The 18,007-nt window shown below is 34.1% G+C and overlaps 1 protein-coding gene across 1 annotated transcript; it reads right to left on the reverse strand.

The window, feature by feature from the left end:
• Positions 1 to 10,217: 10,217 nt before the first annotated feature.
• Positions 10,218 to 17,724, reverse strand: LOC124097601 (abnormal spindle-like microcephaly-associated protein homolog). Its single transcript, XM_046452084.2, has 7 exons — positions 17,629 to 17,724; positions 16,487 to 16,678; positions 16,113 to 16,305; positions 15,379 to 15,533; positions 13,669 to 13,845; positions 12,524 to 12,693; positions 10,218 to 10,385 (listed from the first exon to the last, which is right to left on the reverse strand). Exons 1-7 carry the CDS (start codon positions 17,677 to 17,679, stop codon positions 10,280 to 10,282), a joined length of 1,044 nt encoding a protein of 347 aa, XP_046308040.1. The 5' UTR covers positions 17,680 to 17,724; the 3' UTR covers positions 10,218 to 10,279.
• Between the last annotated feature and the right edge of the window lie 283 nt (positions 17,725 to 18,007).

Below are 18,007 nucleotides of genomic sequence, written 5' to 3' on the forward strand. Positions count from 1 at the left end.
TAGGAACATGAGATCATAGATACTGGATGTTAAAATAGGTTGTTGTCTATATAGCGTTCTTTAAAGACATAAATGATCTTAGTTGTCTCAATGATAAAAAAAAGTTTATTAAAAATAGTGACAGCTAACATTTAGAGAATTTAAACTCTGTGGCAAGTAGCAAATAAACACTGTGTTTTATGATCACTCATTTGTGAAAAAGATTTTGAATGTCCACCATATGCAAGTCCCATTGTAGTCCTGAGGCAGACAGCAGTGAAAAAGAAGACTAAAAATATTACTCCCATGAAGTTTACATTTTAGTAAGGTTTAATTTAAAGGAAACATTAATACTAATAAGAACAATAATGAGGGAGGTATTAATGTTCCAATTTTAGAATATTTTATTAAAATATAACATTAAGGGATGCAGTTGTGACTCAGTGGTAGAGCGCTTGCCTAGCATGCGTGAGGCACTGGGTTTGATCCCGGCACCACATAAAAATTTAAAAAATAAAATAATGGTATTGTGTCCACCTACAACTAAAAAAAAAATTTAATAAAAACATAAAACATAACATTAATAGAGAAGTACCTATATCAGTGAATTTTTATATCGGTGAATTTTTACATCACAAATTCATAACCCAGAACAAGAAACAAAATATCTGCATCCCAGAAGCCCCTTCCAAGTCACTACCTACACCCTCCTACCCTCCCCAGTGTAAAAACTATCTTTACTTCCAACAGTGTAGATTAATTTTGCCAGGTTTTAGACTACATGAATAACATCATTTAGTAACCATTCTTTTATACCTGTTTCCTTTTGTTTCACGTTTTGCTTAAGAAATTCATCCTTATTTGGGGGTATAGTAGATAGTTTTTTTTTTTCTATACAATACTCCATTCTATGCCACAAACTTTCTATCTTTTCTACTGTTTGTTGAAATTTGGGTGATTTGTAGTTTAAGAAACTAATGTGGCATATGCTCATTTTCGAAGAAAAAAAAAGGTATTTTTTTAATTTGAAAACTTGCAAACAGAATGCTTACCTGAATTCTATCATTAATTTTATATATATTACAAAGTCATTATATATAAAGTGCTACACCCAAGTCTGGCAATTCAATTTTTGATGTTTTTATAAACCTCCATATTTTTCCCCTATAGAACTGTACCAATTGACTTTCCCATGGAGAGTGCACAAGGTTTGTTTTCTCCAAATGCTCACCATCAATTGTTATTCTTTGTTTTATTGATAATAACCATTCTAACAGTAAGAGGTGGTATTTCATTGTTTTTAACTTGCATTTTCCTAATGATTCGTGATGTTGAGCACCTTTTCATTCACCTGTTGGACATTTGTTTGTCTTTCTTGAAGAAATGTCTATTCAAGGATTTTGCCCATTTAAAGATCAGGGTATTTAATTTATTATTAAATTATAGGAGTTACTTATATATTTTGGATAAAAATGCCTTATCAAGTATGTGCTCTGCAACTGTCTTCTCCCACTCTCTGAGTTATCTGAGTGCTGATGCTTCCACTGCTGGGCCCAAGCTTCTTAGTTTGTTGTATTCCCACTGGTTTACTTTTTACTTTTTCCTTGAGATTTGGGATGAATTCCAGGAAATCATTGCTCAGACTAATGTTCAGAGATTTTTTCCTGTTCCCTTTTAAGAATTTCCTTGTTTCATATTTCACATTTCTCTAACTCATTTTGGTTGAATTTTGTAGTTGACGCAAAAATAAGAATCTAATCCTTTTACCTCTGGATAGCCAATTTCTCTAAGACCCATTGTGGGAGATTGCCATTTCCTCACTGCGTATTCTTAGTACCTTTCTGAAGGTCTGTTGTTATATGCATGTGGGTTTATCTGGAGGTTCTGTATTCAGTCCTATCTGACTGTATGTCTGTTTTTTACAACAAAACCACACTGCCATAATTCTGTAGCTTTGTAAACATGATACATCAGCTTTGCTCTTTGTTATGGTTTAGATATTAGGTGACTCCAAAAATCTCATGAGTGAGACAATGCAAGAAAGTTTACAGGAGATATTATTGGGTTTTGAGAGTCTTAATCCCTTGATGGGGTTAACCGAGGAGTAACTGCAGGCAGGTAGGTTGTAGCTGGAGGAGGCAGTCCCTGAGGCTGTTTGAAATCTTTCATAGTTCCAAATGAATTTTAGGATTATTAACATTGTTCTTTTAACAATGACCAGAGAAGGAAATTAAGAAATAAATTCCATTTAAAATTGCATAAAATACTTAGTAATAAAATTATCCAAAGAAATTAAAGACATAAATTCTGAAAACTATGAAACACATACAAAAGAAAATTTAAGAAGTAAATGGACAAATATCTCATTTTTATGAATTGAAACAATTCATATTGTTATACTGTCCACATTCCCCAAAATGATATATATAGATTCAATGTAGTACTTATCAATAATTCCAATGGCATTTTTTTTACAAAAATGAATAAATCCCCAGAAGTGAAATGTGGATTAGAAACAGATAAATATTGCTATTTTTAATGAAAGCATGCCTATTAATTATTTTTTATTTCACTATGAATTGCCTATACAGGTTCTTTGCATATTTTCTGTTGAGCTATCTGTCTTATAGATATCTATGAGCCCATAATATGGAAAGTGGAATTGCTTTGTGATTTTGAATTTTATATTCTTATTATGGTTTGGATATGAGGTCCTCCAAAGGCTCCTGTATTTACACAGGAATGTAAAGAATTGAAATGATTATAGATTATGAAAGCTGTAACATAACCAGTCCATACTGGTTTGAATGGACTGAATGAGTGGTAACTCTAGGCAGGTGGGGCAGGGCTGAAAGAGGTGGGTCACTGGTGGTATGCCATGGAAGGGTCTTCCTGGACTCTTCTCTGCTTCCTGGCTGCAAGGAATGAAGCAGAACTTCACCATGCCCTTCAGCCACAATGTTCTGCCTCACCTTATACCCAGAGCAATGGAACTGCTTGTCTATGGACTGAGTCCTCTGAAACCAAGAGCTCCATATTAACTTTTCCTCCTCTAAGTTGCTCTTGTTAGATGTTTTGGTCACAGAGATTAAAAGCTAATTAACACAGAAATTGATACTGAGAAGTGGGGTCATTGCTGTGACTAACCTGACCATGTGGTTCAGAAGCCTTTGGAAGTGATTTGTGGGAGAGGTTTGAAAAAGTTGAGAGATGCAGGCTGGAGAGGGCTTAGAATGTTGTAAGCAGTGATTAATGGGCAATTTTGGTGGGAGCTGGGAAGATGCAGAGAATAATGCAAACAGTAAAGCCTGTGCTCCCAAAGTTTCAGAGGGGAATGGGGACTCAATTGGAAATTGGACAGCATGTTTGTGTTATATTCTGAGAAATAATTTGGCTACATTTTACTCATGTCCTGAGACTTTGTGTGAGGCTGAATTTAAAAGTGAAAGACCAATTAATCTGGTGGAGGAAATTTCAAGGCAGGACATCATTCAGTCCATGGCATGGATATTTCTGGCAGTTTTGAGCCAGGTTTATTCTAAAAATTAAGAGCAAAACTAGATCAAAAACGTTGTAAAAAATTTGCAATTTGGCCAGAAAAATGCTTTCAAAACTGGGGTCAAGAAAGATGTGGTTGTGCCGGGAGCATGGTGGCACATGCCTGTAATCCCAGTGGCTAGGGAGACTGAGGCAGGAGGATGGATTCAAAGCCAGCCTCAGCAAAAGCGAGGTGCTAAGCAACTCAGTGAGTTCCTGTCTCTAAACAAAATACAAAAAAAAAAAAAGGGCTGAGGATGAGGATCACTGGTTGAGTGCCACTAAGTTTAAGCCCCTGTACCCACCTACCCCCTCCAAAAAAAGAAAGAAAGAAAAGTGTGGTTGTGGGCTGGAGTTGCAGTACAGTGGTATAACTTAGAACCATATAAAAATAAATAAATAAAATAAAGGTGTTGTGTCCATCTACAACTAAAAAAAAATTATAAAAAAAGAAAGTTGTGGTTGTTTTATTAAAGACATTATAGCTACTAAAGAGATGCTAAGTATTTGCACAAGACCTGATGCCTTGAAGGCATGGCAGGAATTGACAAGACCACATTACATCACAGGCTCAAGGGTGTAAAAAGAAAAATTCTTTTGAGAAGAGTTCCTGGGCACCCTACACACACAGTTGTTTCACTGTGCTCAGCTGCCCAATCACTCAGAACTACTGCAGCTGTAGTCCCAGGAGGCCCAGGTACTGGTCAAGATGGCAGTAGACCATGGCATTCAAGTGGTGCTATTTCTGCAGGAATGCATGATGATGGATTCAGTGAGTCATGGAGGTTTCCACTGATGTTTCAAGGAAGGCCTGGAGGCCAGGCAGAATCTACTAAACATAAAATTTTTGTGGATAGTTATCAGAGAAGTAACTTTTTTTCCCCATCAGAATTGCCAATTTATTCCAATTATTTGTCAAATAATTCACTGTTTTTGCACTGTTCTGAATTTCCATCATGGTAATTTACTAAATTCATGTACATATTTTAGGTCTATTTTTAGATTTTTCTAACTATTTCATCATTTATTTTAGTTAGGTTTTTTTAGTATCATATTTTCACTACTCTCACTATGATAGATAATGTGAATCAGTTTTCACACTTCAAGTCATCTTTTCAAAAATTTTCCGACTAGTTTTGTTTGCTTATTTATTATTAATGTAATACTGGAGTAAAGACTGGAGTCGCTCAGCTAATTCATAATCTCAATATCCAGATTGTGAGTTTGGAAAAGCACTACTTGTTTTACACTTAAAACTCTTGATCTCAAAAAATAAAACTTTAAAATAGTAGCAATCTTGAGGTATATTGTAGACATACTACTGAGATAATTTAGTATTCTAAAGTTTGATCTTTAAACACACACACACACACAAATTAGAAGTGGTTTTAGAAATAAAATCCTAAGTTTCATAAAAACAAGACAAAATACAAAAAAAAAAAACTTCCAATCTACAACTGTAAAACCAATTAAAATGTTTCAAAAATGAAGGCCAAAAAAGTAAATAATAACAATAATAAAGTAAGAAAAGGTCCTTTTAGACATGCATAACTTGAAAGAATTCCTGATCAGTTGGTTTACATTATGAATCATGTTGAAAGGAAGTCCTTTAGGCAGAAGGAAAATGACACCATATAGAAATATGCAACTATTAATTGACTGAAGATTAACAAATATAGCACCTATATGAATAAATATATTTTTAAAATTTAAGTCTCTTTAAAATTAATGATTATTTAAAGTAAAAATGATGAAATGATAATTTATTTAATACACCAGAAGTAAACTATTGATAACAATCCAAAGGCAGGGGAGGAATAAATTTAATAAATTGGAAAATCTTTCTTTGTGTGCGTGTGGTGCTGGGGATTGAACTCAGGGCATTGTGCATGAAAGGCAAGCACTCTACCAACTGAGCTATAGCCCCAGCCCTAAATTGGAAAATCTTTAATAATAACTATAATAAGTCTAAATGCTCCAATTAAATGGACAATTGTTAGAGTAGATTAAACAATAAAGTCCAAATCATATATCTTCTGCAAGACACCTCTTAAACACAGATAGGTTAAAAGTAAAATGTAGATGGGTATACTATATTATAGTAGATTGGGTGGGGACCTCCAAAAGAGATTTCAATGTTCAAATCCTAGAACCTTTGAATGTCATCTTATTTGGAGAAAGGGTCTTTGTAGATATAAGTAAGTTGAGAATCTTGAGATGAAAATACCTTGGATTACCATTGTGTACCCAAAACTCAATGACATATGTTTGAAAAGTACGGCAGAAGGATATTAAATAAAGAAAAGAGAAAGAGGCAATATGACTATAGACAGAAACTGTAGTGATGTAGCCAGAAGCCCAGAAATATACCAGGAGTCAACAAAGTTTGAAGAGGCAAGGGACAGTCGCTCCTGGATCCTGAGGGCTGCAGCCCTGCCAACATCTTCATTTCAGACCAATGATCTCCCAAACAGAATAAGTTTCTGCTGTTTTAGGCCAATAAATTTGTGATCATTTGTAATAGTAGCCCTCAGAAATTAATATACATGCTTATGCAAACCAGAATTAGAATACCCAAAATGTGAATGCATGTCATACCAATAAACTGCACACACTTAAAAATGGTTAAAATGTTACATGTGTTTTACCACAATTAAAACATTTTAAACATAGGAACGGGGGGGGGGGGTGGCCAGAGACAGAGAGAAAAAGGGAGCAGGAACTGGAGTTGCTATATAAATATCACGCAAAATTTTACAACGAAAAAAGTTACTAAGAAACTAGATCATTCCATAATTAGATTAGTAGACGTATTAAGACAACATAACAACCTTGAAGACTACAGAATAAGAGAGCTCCAAAATACATTCAGTTAATTGGTTTTTGATTCAAGGGAACATAGACAAATCTGCAATTACTACAACCCTCTATCAATAACTGGTAAAAGAAGACAGGTAGTAAGTAGACAGAAGTCTTGAAGAGCACTATCATCTAATTTGCCTGAATTGGGTTTGTCAAACACTCTACACAACAGCAGGATATTTTTTTTCATATGTATGTGGAACAATAGCCATGTGGTCCAAAGAACATTTTGCAAACCAAAGAAGCCAGATCATAAAATATATATATATATGTTTCAATGGAGAAATAATAGTCTTTTTAAATGAATTAACTTGAAATGGATCAATGAATTAAACAGTGCAAATGTAATAGAAAATCTTTATGTCTTTGGGTTAAGCAGAGATTTTATATCACCGAAAGCATAATCAGTAAATGAAAAAAGACAAATTGGATTTCATAAAAATTAAAAACTTCTGTACTTCTCATATCCTATAAAGGACTTGTGTTCAAAAAGATTTAAAGATCTCTCACAACTTAGAACAGTTAATTTTTTCAATGTGCAAGACTTGATAGACACTTTCACCAAAGACATGTAAATGAAAACCCCCCAAAAATACTCAATATCATTATTGTTAGGGAAATAGAAATTAAAACCACAATGAAATAGCACTAGTCATTTCGAGTGTTTAAAACTATGCGTGACCATAGCAAAAGTGCTCTTCAGGATGCTGTTGATGTAAATAAATATGCAAAAAACATATTGCATTATTTAAAGGAGTCTTACCGAAAATTGAAATGGACATAAAAGAGATGGATAAAATGGGAAGCTGGCCAAGTTAATTAAATGAAGTGTTCACACCTGAGTATGAGATAGAATGAGGAGACTCCACTGGAAGGGCATGTAGGACTGGTAAGTGAAAACGAGGAATGCAACGCAATTACAGGGTGGTGATGCAACTACACTGCTTTTTTTTTTTTTTTTTAAGTATACTCTATTTACTTTTATGTGGTGCTGAGGATTGAACCCAGTGTCTCACATGTGCTAGGCAAGTGCTCTACAACTGAGCTACAACCCCAGCCCCAACTACACTGCTTTTTATATTTTTTCACCTTACAACAATTTATTTTTAATTTGTTCTAATTAGTTACACATGACAGTAGAATGCATTTTGACACAGCATTCATAAATGGCATATAACTCCTTTCTTTTGGTTGTATATGATGTAATTATACAGATTATATAATCATATATGGACATAGGGTAATAATGTCTGACTCATTCTACTATCCTTCCTATCCCCTCCTCTCACTGCCTTCTGCCCAAGCCAAAGTTACTCCATTCTTCCCTACCACACCCGCCACATTATGGATCAGTATCCACTTATCAGAGAAAACATTCGGCCTTTGCTTTTTTGGGTTTGGCTTACTTCGCTTAGCATGATATTCTCCAGCTCCATCCATTTACCTGAAAATGCCATAATTTCATTCTTCTTTAAGGCTGAGTAATGTTCCATTGTGTATATACACCATATTTTCTTTGTCCACTCATCTTTTGATATATAAAGAACTCAAAGAAACAAACAACCCAATCAATAAATGGGCAAAGGAACAGAACAGGCACTTCACAGAAGAAATACAATCGATCAACAAATATATGAAAAAATGTTCAGCATCTCTAGCAATTGGAGAAATGCAAATCAAAACTACTCTAAGATTTCATCTCATTCTAGTCAAATGGCAATAAGTGTGTTATTAAAGATGTGGGGGAAAAGGTACACTCATACATTGCTGGTGGGACTGAAAATTGGTGTAACCACTTTGGAAAGTAGCGTGGAGATTCCTCAGAAAACTTGGAATGGAACTACCATTTGACCCAGCTGTCGCACTCCTTCGTTTATACCCAAAGAACTGAAAATCAACATAATTCAGTGATATAGCCCCATCAATGTTTATAGCAGTTCAATTCACAATACCTAAAGTATGGAACCAACAATTTTTTTTTTTTAAATCTCACCCTATCTAGCTGTTCTAAGATGGGAATTGTACTTCTGTGTAATGCACAAGACACAATATCCTTATCATTAAATTTGACAGTGTATAAACCATAAAGGAAATTGCAGAGTAGGCTGCAACTTCACCCCACGTAGTAAAACAGGGTTGTGCAGGAACAGCTCTGTAATTCCTTACTTGTTAAATCTAACACCTCTCCCTGGGAATGGGCAAAGGGGAAGTCCTGGTAGGACTAACGTTACTGCTTACTGCTCCCTGGCTCAGTAATACTGTTAAATGTCCTTCAAAAGATTTTTGGTTTTGTGTAATATTCAACAAGGAAAACAAAAAAAAAAAAAAAACGATTTAAACATCAGGAAGTCATTTTCTTGCATGCATAATATTTATTGTGCAATTACTAGTTGGTTATATTTATAAGAAATTAGCACCATTAATGTTTATATGCTGGCCAATTAAATCCTAGAAGTATATATAATTTACTAAAGTAAAGTAAATAGATTATATATAGTAAAGCTCTGTTGAATGAAGGAAAACAAAACAATGAGAAAGTCAATAAAAATTACAATGTTTGAAAAACACTTAGTACTGACACTTCATTGAGGGAAAAAAAGAGTGGGAAACAAAAATCTCCATCATATTTGAATATACTTTTGAACACATCAATATGTTTAGATCTATCTTAACCAAATTATAAGTTGTGTTAGCTTTGGATCACTGTGACCAAAATATCCAACAAGAACAACTTAGAAGAGGAAAGGTTTATTTGGCTCTCATGGTTTCAGAGGTCTTAGTCTAAAAACAGCCAATTCCATTGCTCTGGGCCCAAGGTGAGGACAAAGATCATGGCAGAATGGTGTGGTAGAGAAGCACTGCTCCATTCATGGCATCCAGAAAGCAGAGAGAGAGAAGGGGTTTCAGGGAAGATGAACCCTTCCAGGGCATATCCCCAGTGACTCACTTCCTTCAGGCCTGCCTCAACTGCCTACAGTTACCACCAAGTGAGTCCATTCAAACTAGGATGCACTGATTAGCTCTCATAGTCTAATCATTTCACCTCTGAACATTACAGCATCAACACAAGAGCTTTTGGAGGACACCTGAGATGCAAACTATAACATAGGCAGACAATTTTAGGCTAGTTAGGATTTACTTACTATTTCAAACAGCTAAAATTTTTATAGTGTCCATGCATGGAAAACTTTGGGGTCCTATCAGACTTCTGGGCCCTGGAGCCACATAGATACAGATGTCAATAACCTAAAGTTTACAAAACAAGTAACTTTCAAACTTAATAACTTTCCAATTTGTAGTATGTAAATGAACAACAAGTTTCTTTTAAAGCAATACTATTCTCTTCCCACTAAAAATCAGTTCAAAGTTAAGGGGTTTTAGTATATATACTGACTGGTTATATTCTTATAATTTCCCTAGAGAAGCTCATTTACCTCTCTGGATGCTTTAGCCAGTGAAGGATACAAATTAGTACATTATCCATACACACACATGTGTGGGAATATTTTATGCTCTTCTCATTTTCTAAGTGAATAGACAGAATCTTTGACTTTCAACATGTGTTTTAGCAAAATGCTTTTGCTTATCAATAAAACAGGTAATAATTGATTCCTTTCCTTTTAGGAATATGACTACATTCAAACTAATATAACACTTTAATAAACATGAGTAACAGTATTATAATCATCTTATGACATATTTATTTGTTATATGCATACAGCTATATTAAATAAAAAACAATGAAGAATTTAATAAACAGCTTAGTTATTTGTAATATACATATTTATTTTTAATACAAAGTCAGATTTTAGAAGTTGTACATAGAAAGCAAAAAGCAATTTACATATTCATGATTAGCTTTAATATTTCTTTATACTGTACACACTGAAAATGTTTATATTTACTGATAAGGAATGCCAAGTGTATCCATCACCATTTGAATAGCTTGCAGAGAATTGGTGATCTCTTCTATACTATCTCTTCTTAAAACCCAATCCGGTTTAAGTCTGTTTTAAAAAATAAAAATAAAAATATGGCATTAAAACAGTACATTTCTTAAAAGAGTTAATTTCTTAAAAGAGTTAATTTTTATCTTTATGTGTTAACTAATGTGATAACTAATTCATGACACATCATTTCTCTTACAACCTTTTCAAAGAGGTGGAAGAACTTCATATTATTGCCAATTATCAGTTCTAGAATATTTCCTTATGATACTGGCTTCTTTGAAGCTTATACTACTTATTTTGCTACCATCTTTTGCTCATTGACCATCTCCTAATTACGAACCTGCTCTTGGACTTCCCCCAACTCCTGCTACCATTCTCATTAATATCAACATCCATATGGCTAAAAAACCAACAGCATTCTCAGTTTTTGCAACCCTTTCCTTCCATTCTTTCTTAACCAATCCTTTCTCACATAGTTTACATTCTAGACTTTATCACCACTTCTGATTTATCCATGTTATCTGCTTTAATACAGTCACTGAACCAATTCCTCCACCCTGCTGAGATCTCTAGTTCACTTGACCTCAACACATACCTATTGTTCATTAGAATGTTATTCTCACGTTCCTCCCTAACTAGTTTAGTTATCTCAATATTATTCCATTCTGTTTCTTTCTCCTATCAAACTTGTCTAGAAAATTCTATTTGGGTTCCAAATTAAATAGAAATATCTTCTTTCTCCATTCCTATACAGATATTGCTAAAGAAACTATACATTTTTATTTTATGTCAAATGGGCATTTGAATTGCCTAGTATGCTTCTGCTCTCCCAGATGACTATTTTATTTCTTTCCTCTTTTCAAATATCCCTTCCATACCCTCTAAGCTACTTCTGAGTTGTTGAGTTTAAAATATCACACCACATTGAGAAAACGGTATCAATCAGGGGAGAGCTCATGTATCTTCTCACACAAATCCCTACTATATACACTTCCATCTTCTTATTCCTTCTTGTTAAAAATCTAAATGCCTCACCATTGGTTAGTGGTCAAAATGCGGTATGTGTCCATACGATGGAAAGGAATGATAGAAAGGAGTGAAATTTCAATCCATGATCACATTCATTCATCTTTTGGCCTTAAGTGCTATCTACATCCTCAAACCAACAGTACTCCAATTTTTATCTAAAAATTTGTTCTTCTGTTCAACCATAGGCATGATTTTCCAATGGCTTATTTATATTTTCCTCTTATTTATGCTGTAGGTTTCTCAAGCTTATTCAAAACAAAAGCCATGCCATGATGCAACACTCCTGCCCACTCTGTGCTATCCTCTCCTCAACTCACCCTCCAGGACTTAAAAATCACATGATGCTTTCTCGGCCATTCTCTTTATCTTAGTAGTTGTCACTATCTTTATTATTTTACTCATTAATCTGTTTGCTCATTGTCATTCTTCCTGAACCACATAGCTTTACGCTGCACAACCAAATTTAAGCACTTTGTAGTTCAAGATGCAGCTCTATATGATTTCTACTCCCTGATCATGGGGAGTAACCACATAAACAAACACACCTTAAAAAAAAAAAAAAAGTAACATAAACTAGGTAAACCACAATTATCTTTATGGGTCTATAACAGGCTAAATGGTGACCCTGAAACATATATCTATGTCTAGTCACAGAATCTGTGATGTTACATTATTTAGAAAAAAAGAAAACAGGTTTTTGGTTTTTTTTTCTTTTTTTGCAGATATACTTAAGTAAAAGATCTTGATATAAAATCATCCTGGATTGGGCTGGGGTTGTGGCTCAGCGGTAGAGCGCTCGCTTAGCACGTACGAGGCCCTGGGTTCGATCCTCAGCACCACATAAAAATAGAGATTAACATGGAAAATAAAACTGATATAACAAGGTTCTTAGCATTAGGTCTGAACTATTTAACATAAGGAATTTGTTGACTAGCTACTAAATACCCAAAGCTACATCAGTATTATTTCATTATTTAGTGAAATCGATTCCTTTAGATTTACTGAATAGTCTATTCTTTTTCTTTTTTTTTTGGAATAATCTATTCTTATTCATATGTTGTTTCTCTATGGTTAAGAACAATATCTTGCTTATGATAGTGTTAACAAATATTTATTTAAATGAATGAATGGTGACATGAAATTACAGAATACAATTAACTGCTTACCTTGAAACTATTCTGGTCCTTATTGGTGTTTCTGGAATAAAGGGAATGCCTATGGAAGAATTCTTCTTTTGATTATTAAGTATTCTTTCAGCATTTATTTTATGTTTACGAGCTGTAAGTTTGTAGATGCTATAAATGCGGTCAACAACTTTGGGACTACTTCGTACATCCTAAAAAAGAAAGTGTACATTTACTAAAACCTAATAAGAATTCAATCTCTCCTAGAATAACAAAATCAATCATTTGAATACTATGCAGTAGGCTTTCGAGCTTTTAACAATCAAGAGCACGGCTCTCTAAGTATAGTAGGCAAATTATTTTAAATTGTGAAATAATATGTAAGACAATTATAAAGAGGAGAAATATTCAAAAATTGTACATTTAACTCGATACTGAATGCAAAAAGGAACTATACTCAATATAACCTGTCATATCTAGTTACTAAGTCCTATGAATTTTACCTCTTCCAACTTTCTAGAATCATCCACTTACCTCTCATTGATACAACCCTATGTGAAGCACAATCTCTTGTCTAGCCACTACATATCTACATTTGCCTCCTTTAATGGTCTCCCCATATCTATACATGCTCTCCCAAATTTATTCTTCAGTCAGTAGCCAGGGTGATGCTAAAACTTAAATAGGAAAATATTATTCTCTTGCTTAAAATGCTTCAGTGGTTTCTACAGTTATCAGGATAAAGGCAGGGCTCTGGTTACTCTTATGTTAATTGTGATACCTGGAGAGAATAACTCAGATGTCTCGGCACAGAAAAGCTTGAGACATATTTATGGTTATGATAGGTGGATAGAGAATTATACGTATCTTATTTCCTACCCTGCTAAGGTAATTTGTTATACTCTCTAGTAAGTAGGAAATTCTTATTTACATGACTGAAATAAATTCTATTTTCAGAATTCAGTTTCTTTAATATCAAAATGAAACAATGAATATACAAACACACACACACACACTGATACTAGGCAAAAACAAAACAAAACAACAACAACAAAAAAAAAACACCCAAGTTTGATCACATGCAAAATCCTATTTTAGTGTAATGGTTACTAAAGGAAAAACATAAAATCTATACATAAAAGAACATAGAAAATAAGCTCAAAGAAAAGTAACTGATCAATACTTACAGAGGCTCTGTTTGTTGTCTTCAACAAAACAGCCAACAAACAACAAGTTTTTGTGAAAATGCTTCCACCCTTGTCTGCAACTTTGTCACCAGGCTTTTCTCGGTACATCTGCAAAAGCTCCAACAATGTGTGTATACAGTTTTCTACATCATAAACTGCTGAAGTAGTTTTCTCATACTTGAAGAGAACAGAATGAAATTAAAAGTTTTAATAAGCATACACCTTTAAAACTGCCCAACCGTAAAGACAGCTTAGAGCCAAATCTTTGAAGTATCTGCCACAGGTACAAAGGACTTCATGAGATAATTTTTTGTTACTCCTATCATATTTGAATCTTATATGCATATTAATCTTTTATTTTCCTAACCACTTCAAAAGTTCCACATAAAACAAATTAAAGCTAAAATCTCTAAAAAAGAATATCTTGAAGTAAATAAAAGCAAGCTTCTAAAGAGAAGACCATTTTAGCAAGACTCTCTCATGAAAGAGAACTTATCTGTTACAGTTAGTCATAGGGTAAGATAATGAGTAAGGCAAGATCTAACTACACTATTTTACATCCTTCTTGAGAGGAAGATGTACTTTAGAATAAAACAAATTTGATACTAATAAATCTAGGATTACTTTTTCATGCTTTATTTAATGATACTATTACATTCATACTGAAATTTGCATGGTTTCAAAAAATAATCATTCTAACATAAAAATAAGAAACCATTAATAGCTAACACTTGCATGGTATGTTTATGTATCAAGAACTTTTAAGTATATTAACTCATTTAATCTTCACAGTAACATTTTGAGATGAGTATTATTTTTTTCTATACCCATTTTACTGTTGAAGAAAGTAAAGCAAAGAGAGGCCAAATAATCTATAACAGCTTGCAGAACTGGGATTCAAATTCAGTAGTTTGGGTCTATGTTCTTAACCACTATTCCTCAATATATTGGGTACACTACAGTCGTGGTTTCGAGGGTGGGCAAGGAAGGTAAATGTCTCATCTTAATACCACTGCTTGTATGCAACTTCTGTAAGCATTATCATTCCTTTTCTATAAAATGAGAAATATATGAGTTACTTTACAGGATTATTATAAGGATTAAATTAAATAATGTACAAAAATACTGGCAAGTTCTCAATAATACTATTATTCATATTATAAAATAGAAATAAAACAACAAAATAGCATTCATATCTATAGTTATATTCATAAATGAAATATTTTTCCCCATCAAGACTCTTCATATACATGAATTTTAATTTAGAGGCCTAATTTCAAACTTTGTTTTTTTTTTCCTTTTTTGGTGCCATGGATTGAGACCAAGGGTAGTGCTTAACCACTGAGCCAAATCCCCAGCTTTTTTTTTTTTTAATATGTATTTTGAGACAGTGTCTCACTAGGTTGCTTATAGTCTAAGCTGCTGAGGCTGGCTTAGAACCTGCAATCCTTCTGACTCCTTCCTGAGCTATTGGGATTAGGCATGCAGCACCATTCCCAGCCTAATTTCTAATTTAGAGCATTTCTACTCTACTTTGTAGAGACTCGTCCAGTCCACACTGGATGTGTGTATATGTGGACGTATGTATTTAATCCTGCAGAGTAATACATTTATTTTACAATTTATATAAATTCTATCAATTCTATCTATTAATCTGCAGAGTTACATTTCTTGAATAATGAATATTTCATTATTAAAATGGAAAACTACCTTAGCTACATTAAGCAAAACTTGTACAGCATATCTGATGACCTCCATACAAGGAACACTACGATTACAACTTCGGATTAAAACAAATATTTTAGAAATTGCTCCACTCTGAGCCATGTTCTCACAACAACGTGGAGATAATCTGGTAACAACCTCTGAAAGAGAAAAAGACACATGTTAATTTCCAGTAACAACAATGCATTCCAATTTTATATATAACTATAATGTACTAAGTAGAAAAATAAATAAACAGAAAGAAGACCAATTGAATACAGAAAGAGGACAGGGGAGGGACTGGGAGAAGAAGAAGTACAAAGGATTGAAATGGAGCAAACTGGCCGGGTGTGGTGGCACATGCCCGTAATCTCAGAGGCTTTAGAGGTGGAAGCAGGATGATTCCCAAGTTCAAAGCCAGCCTCAGTAACTTAGCCAAGCCCTATGCAACTTAGCAAGATCCTGTCTCTAAGTGAAAAAATAAAAATAAAAAACAGACTGGGGATGTGGCTCAGTGGTTGCACACCCCTGGGTTCAATCCCTGGTACCCCTCTGCACCCCCCCCAAAAGAAATGGAGCATACAAAGTTATATGCATTTATGTAAAAATGAACCCCACTACAATGCTCCAAGAAAAAATGAAGTCTTAGTTAATACTGTGTAATCACAATGTTCTTTAAATATTCAAAGATAAAAAATGCATTCCTAATCTCATGCAAGATATTGTTATAACAAACTAACCGAGGTGTTTTAGGGCCTCAAGAATGGCAGAAAGGTGCTTATACGTTAAAAGATAATGAAGTGCAAGTGTGGTTCTTTTGTAGAGTTTATCTTCTTCTCTAATCTCCCTATTAACCATCTGAAGACTTAACCGTATAGCTTTAATTTTTGTACAATCATGTTTCTTCCTCCAAGAGTAGCCTCTCCATAATGCCTTAAAGAGATAAAAGAATAATTTTAAGATTACAGCCCGTATTGTTTTGAATTTATATATACATTTATTTCTACAAAATAAATATTTTCAGTAAATTTATATGATATGAACAGATACATTTCAACTAAAACCTCAATTTTGTTTTTATTCCTGTATCAAAAACCATAGAGTTTTCACTTACCTGAAGTTTAGTGATTCTACTATTAAATTTTTCCTGTCTTTTGCGAAGGAGAAAGTGACGTACTGCTTTCTGTATTACTGATGCAGCCCTACTTTTCTGGTTCATACATTCTTGAACTTCATGCTCAATTTTTATGATGCTATAATATTTCTCAATAAATCTCTTTCGTTCTAATTTTGCTCGAAACCATCTCTGTTTAAAATATGAAGATTTTTTCACTTTTAATACACACATTTTTAAAAGTAGACAAAAACATACATACATTTATATACATATTTTATATATGTTAGCATTCTTCATAGCCATGTGAAGTTTACATGCTCCTTGAATTCTAAAAGCAGAAAATATGAAGATGCTATGAAGTGAAGGGGGAAGCCAAACTGGCTGTCAATGCTAAACTCTAAAGGAGAAAGAAATAGAAGGTCAAACCTCCAGTATCATTTCCCCCTTCTACTTCGTAGAGACTCGTCCAGTCCACACTGGATGTGTGTATATGTGGACGTATGTATTTAATCCTGCAAAGTAATACCTTTATTTTACAATTTATATAAATTCTATCAAACTATATAACATTCTGAAAATTATTTTTTCACTAAATATTTTATTGGTACATGCATGTTAATTACACAAATTAGAACTTTATCCAGAATATAGAATTCCTATAAATCATAATAAAAAAGAACATCAAGTAGAAAAAGGGACAAAGTGCATAAAAAGAAAGATTAGAAAGAGCACATGATACACAGATAAGAACTTGAATAATAAATGTAAAAATTTCAGAATTGCTGGCAATCAAGTAAATGAAAAACAAAATGAGATACCATTTCCAATTCACTGGAATGGCAAAAATCAGGGTGTCTTCTGATGCCACTGTTGTGAAGGATTTAGAGGAACAGGTACCCTCCAACTTTACTAGTGGGAGTATAATAAATGAGTAAAATTACATCAGAGAGTAATTCACAGCTTTATTGCTGTTCCTAAAAGAAGATTTCCAAACTTCCAGTCATCCTAATAGCTATATGCTGAAAGTGTTACATATTATATGATCTTACCATAAGGAATCTGAGAATTGTTCAATATATGTCAAAAATTTCTAAGAGGAAAGTTACATCTCATAGTTTTTCTGTAAAAGACAAACTGACCTGAATACAAATGGCTGAATTAACCCGTTTGTTAGCATTCTTCATAGACATGTGAACTTTATATGCTCTTTGAATTCTAAGAGCAGACAGGTGATAATATGCAACGGTTTTTCAATGGGCGGAGTCCGTTGTGGGCGGAGCCTGAGCTCCTGGTGACTGGATGGACTTGGGCTATCCTGGGCTCAGGCTGTGTCTCCTGCCAGGTATATGAGTTGGATCTGGGCAGAGCTGCAGCTCTGGTGGGGTTCTGCAGGTGGCGGGAGGGAACCAGGCCTCCCCTTGCCCGGGCTCCCCTGCAGGTCTGCGAGGCCATGGATGAGCTCCAGCAGGGATCTACCTGTGGGCAGAGGCGGTCCTGTGTCTGGCATGAACTCTGCTT

Source organism: Marmota monax, unplaced genomic scaffold, assembly GCF_021218885.2.
Source record: "Marmota monax isolate L192 unplaced genomic scaffold, Marmota_monax_Labrador192_F-V1.1 WCK01_AAM20220418_F8-fsc00800, whole genome shotgun sequence".
In the NCBI taxonomy this organism is placed as follows: Eukaryota; Metazoa; Chordata; class Mammalia; order Rodentia; family Sciuridae; genus Marmota; species Marmota monax.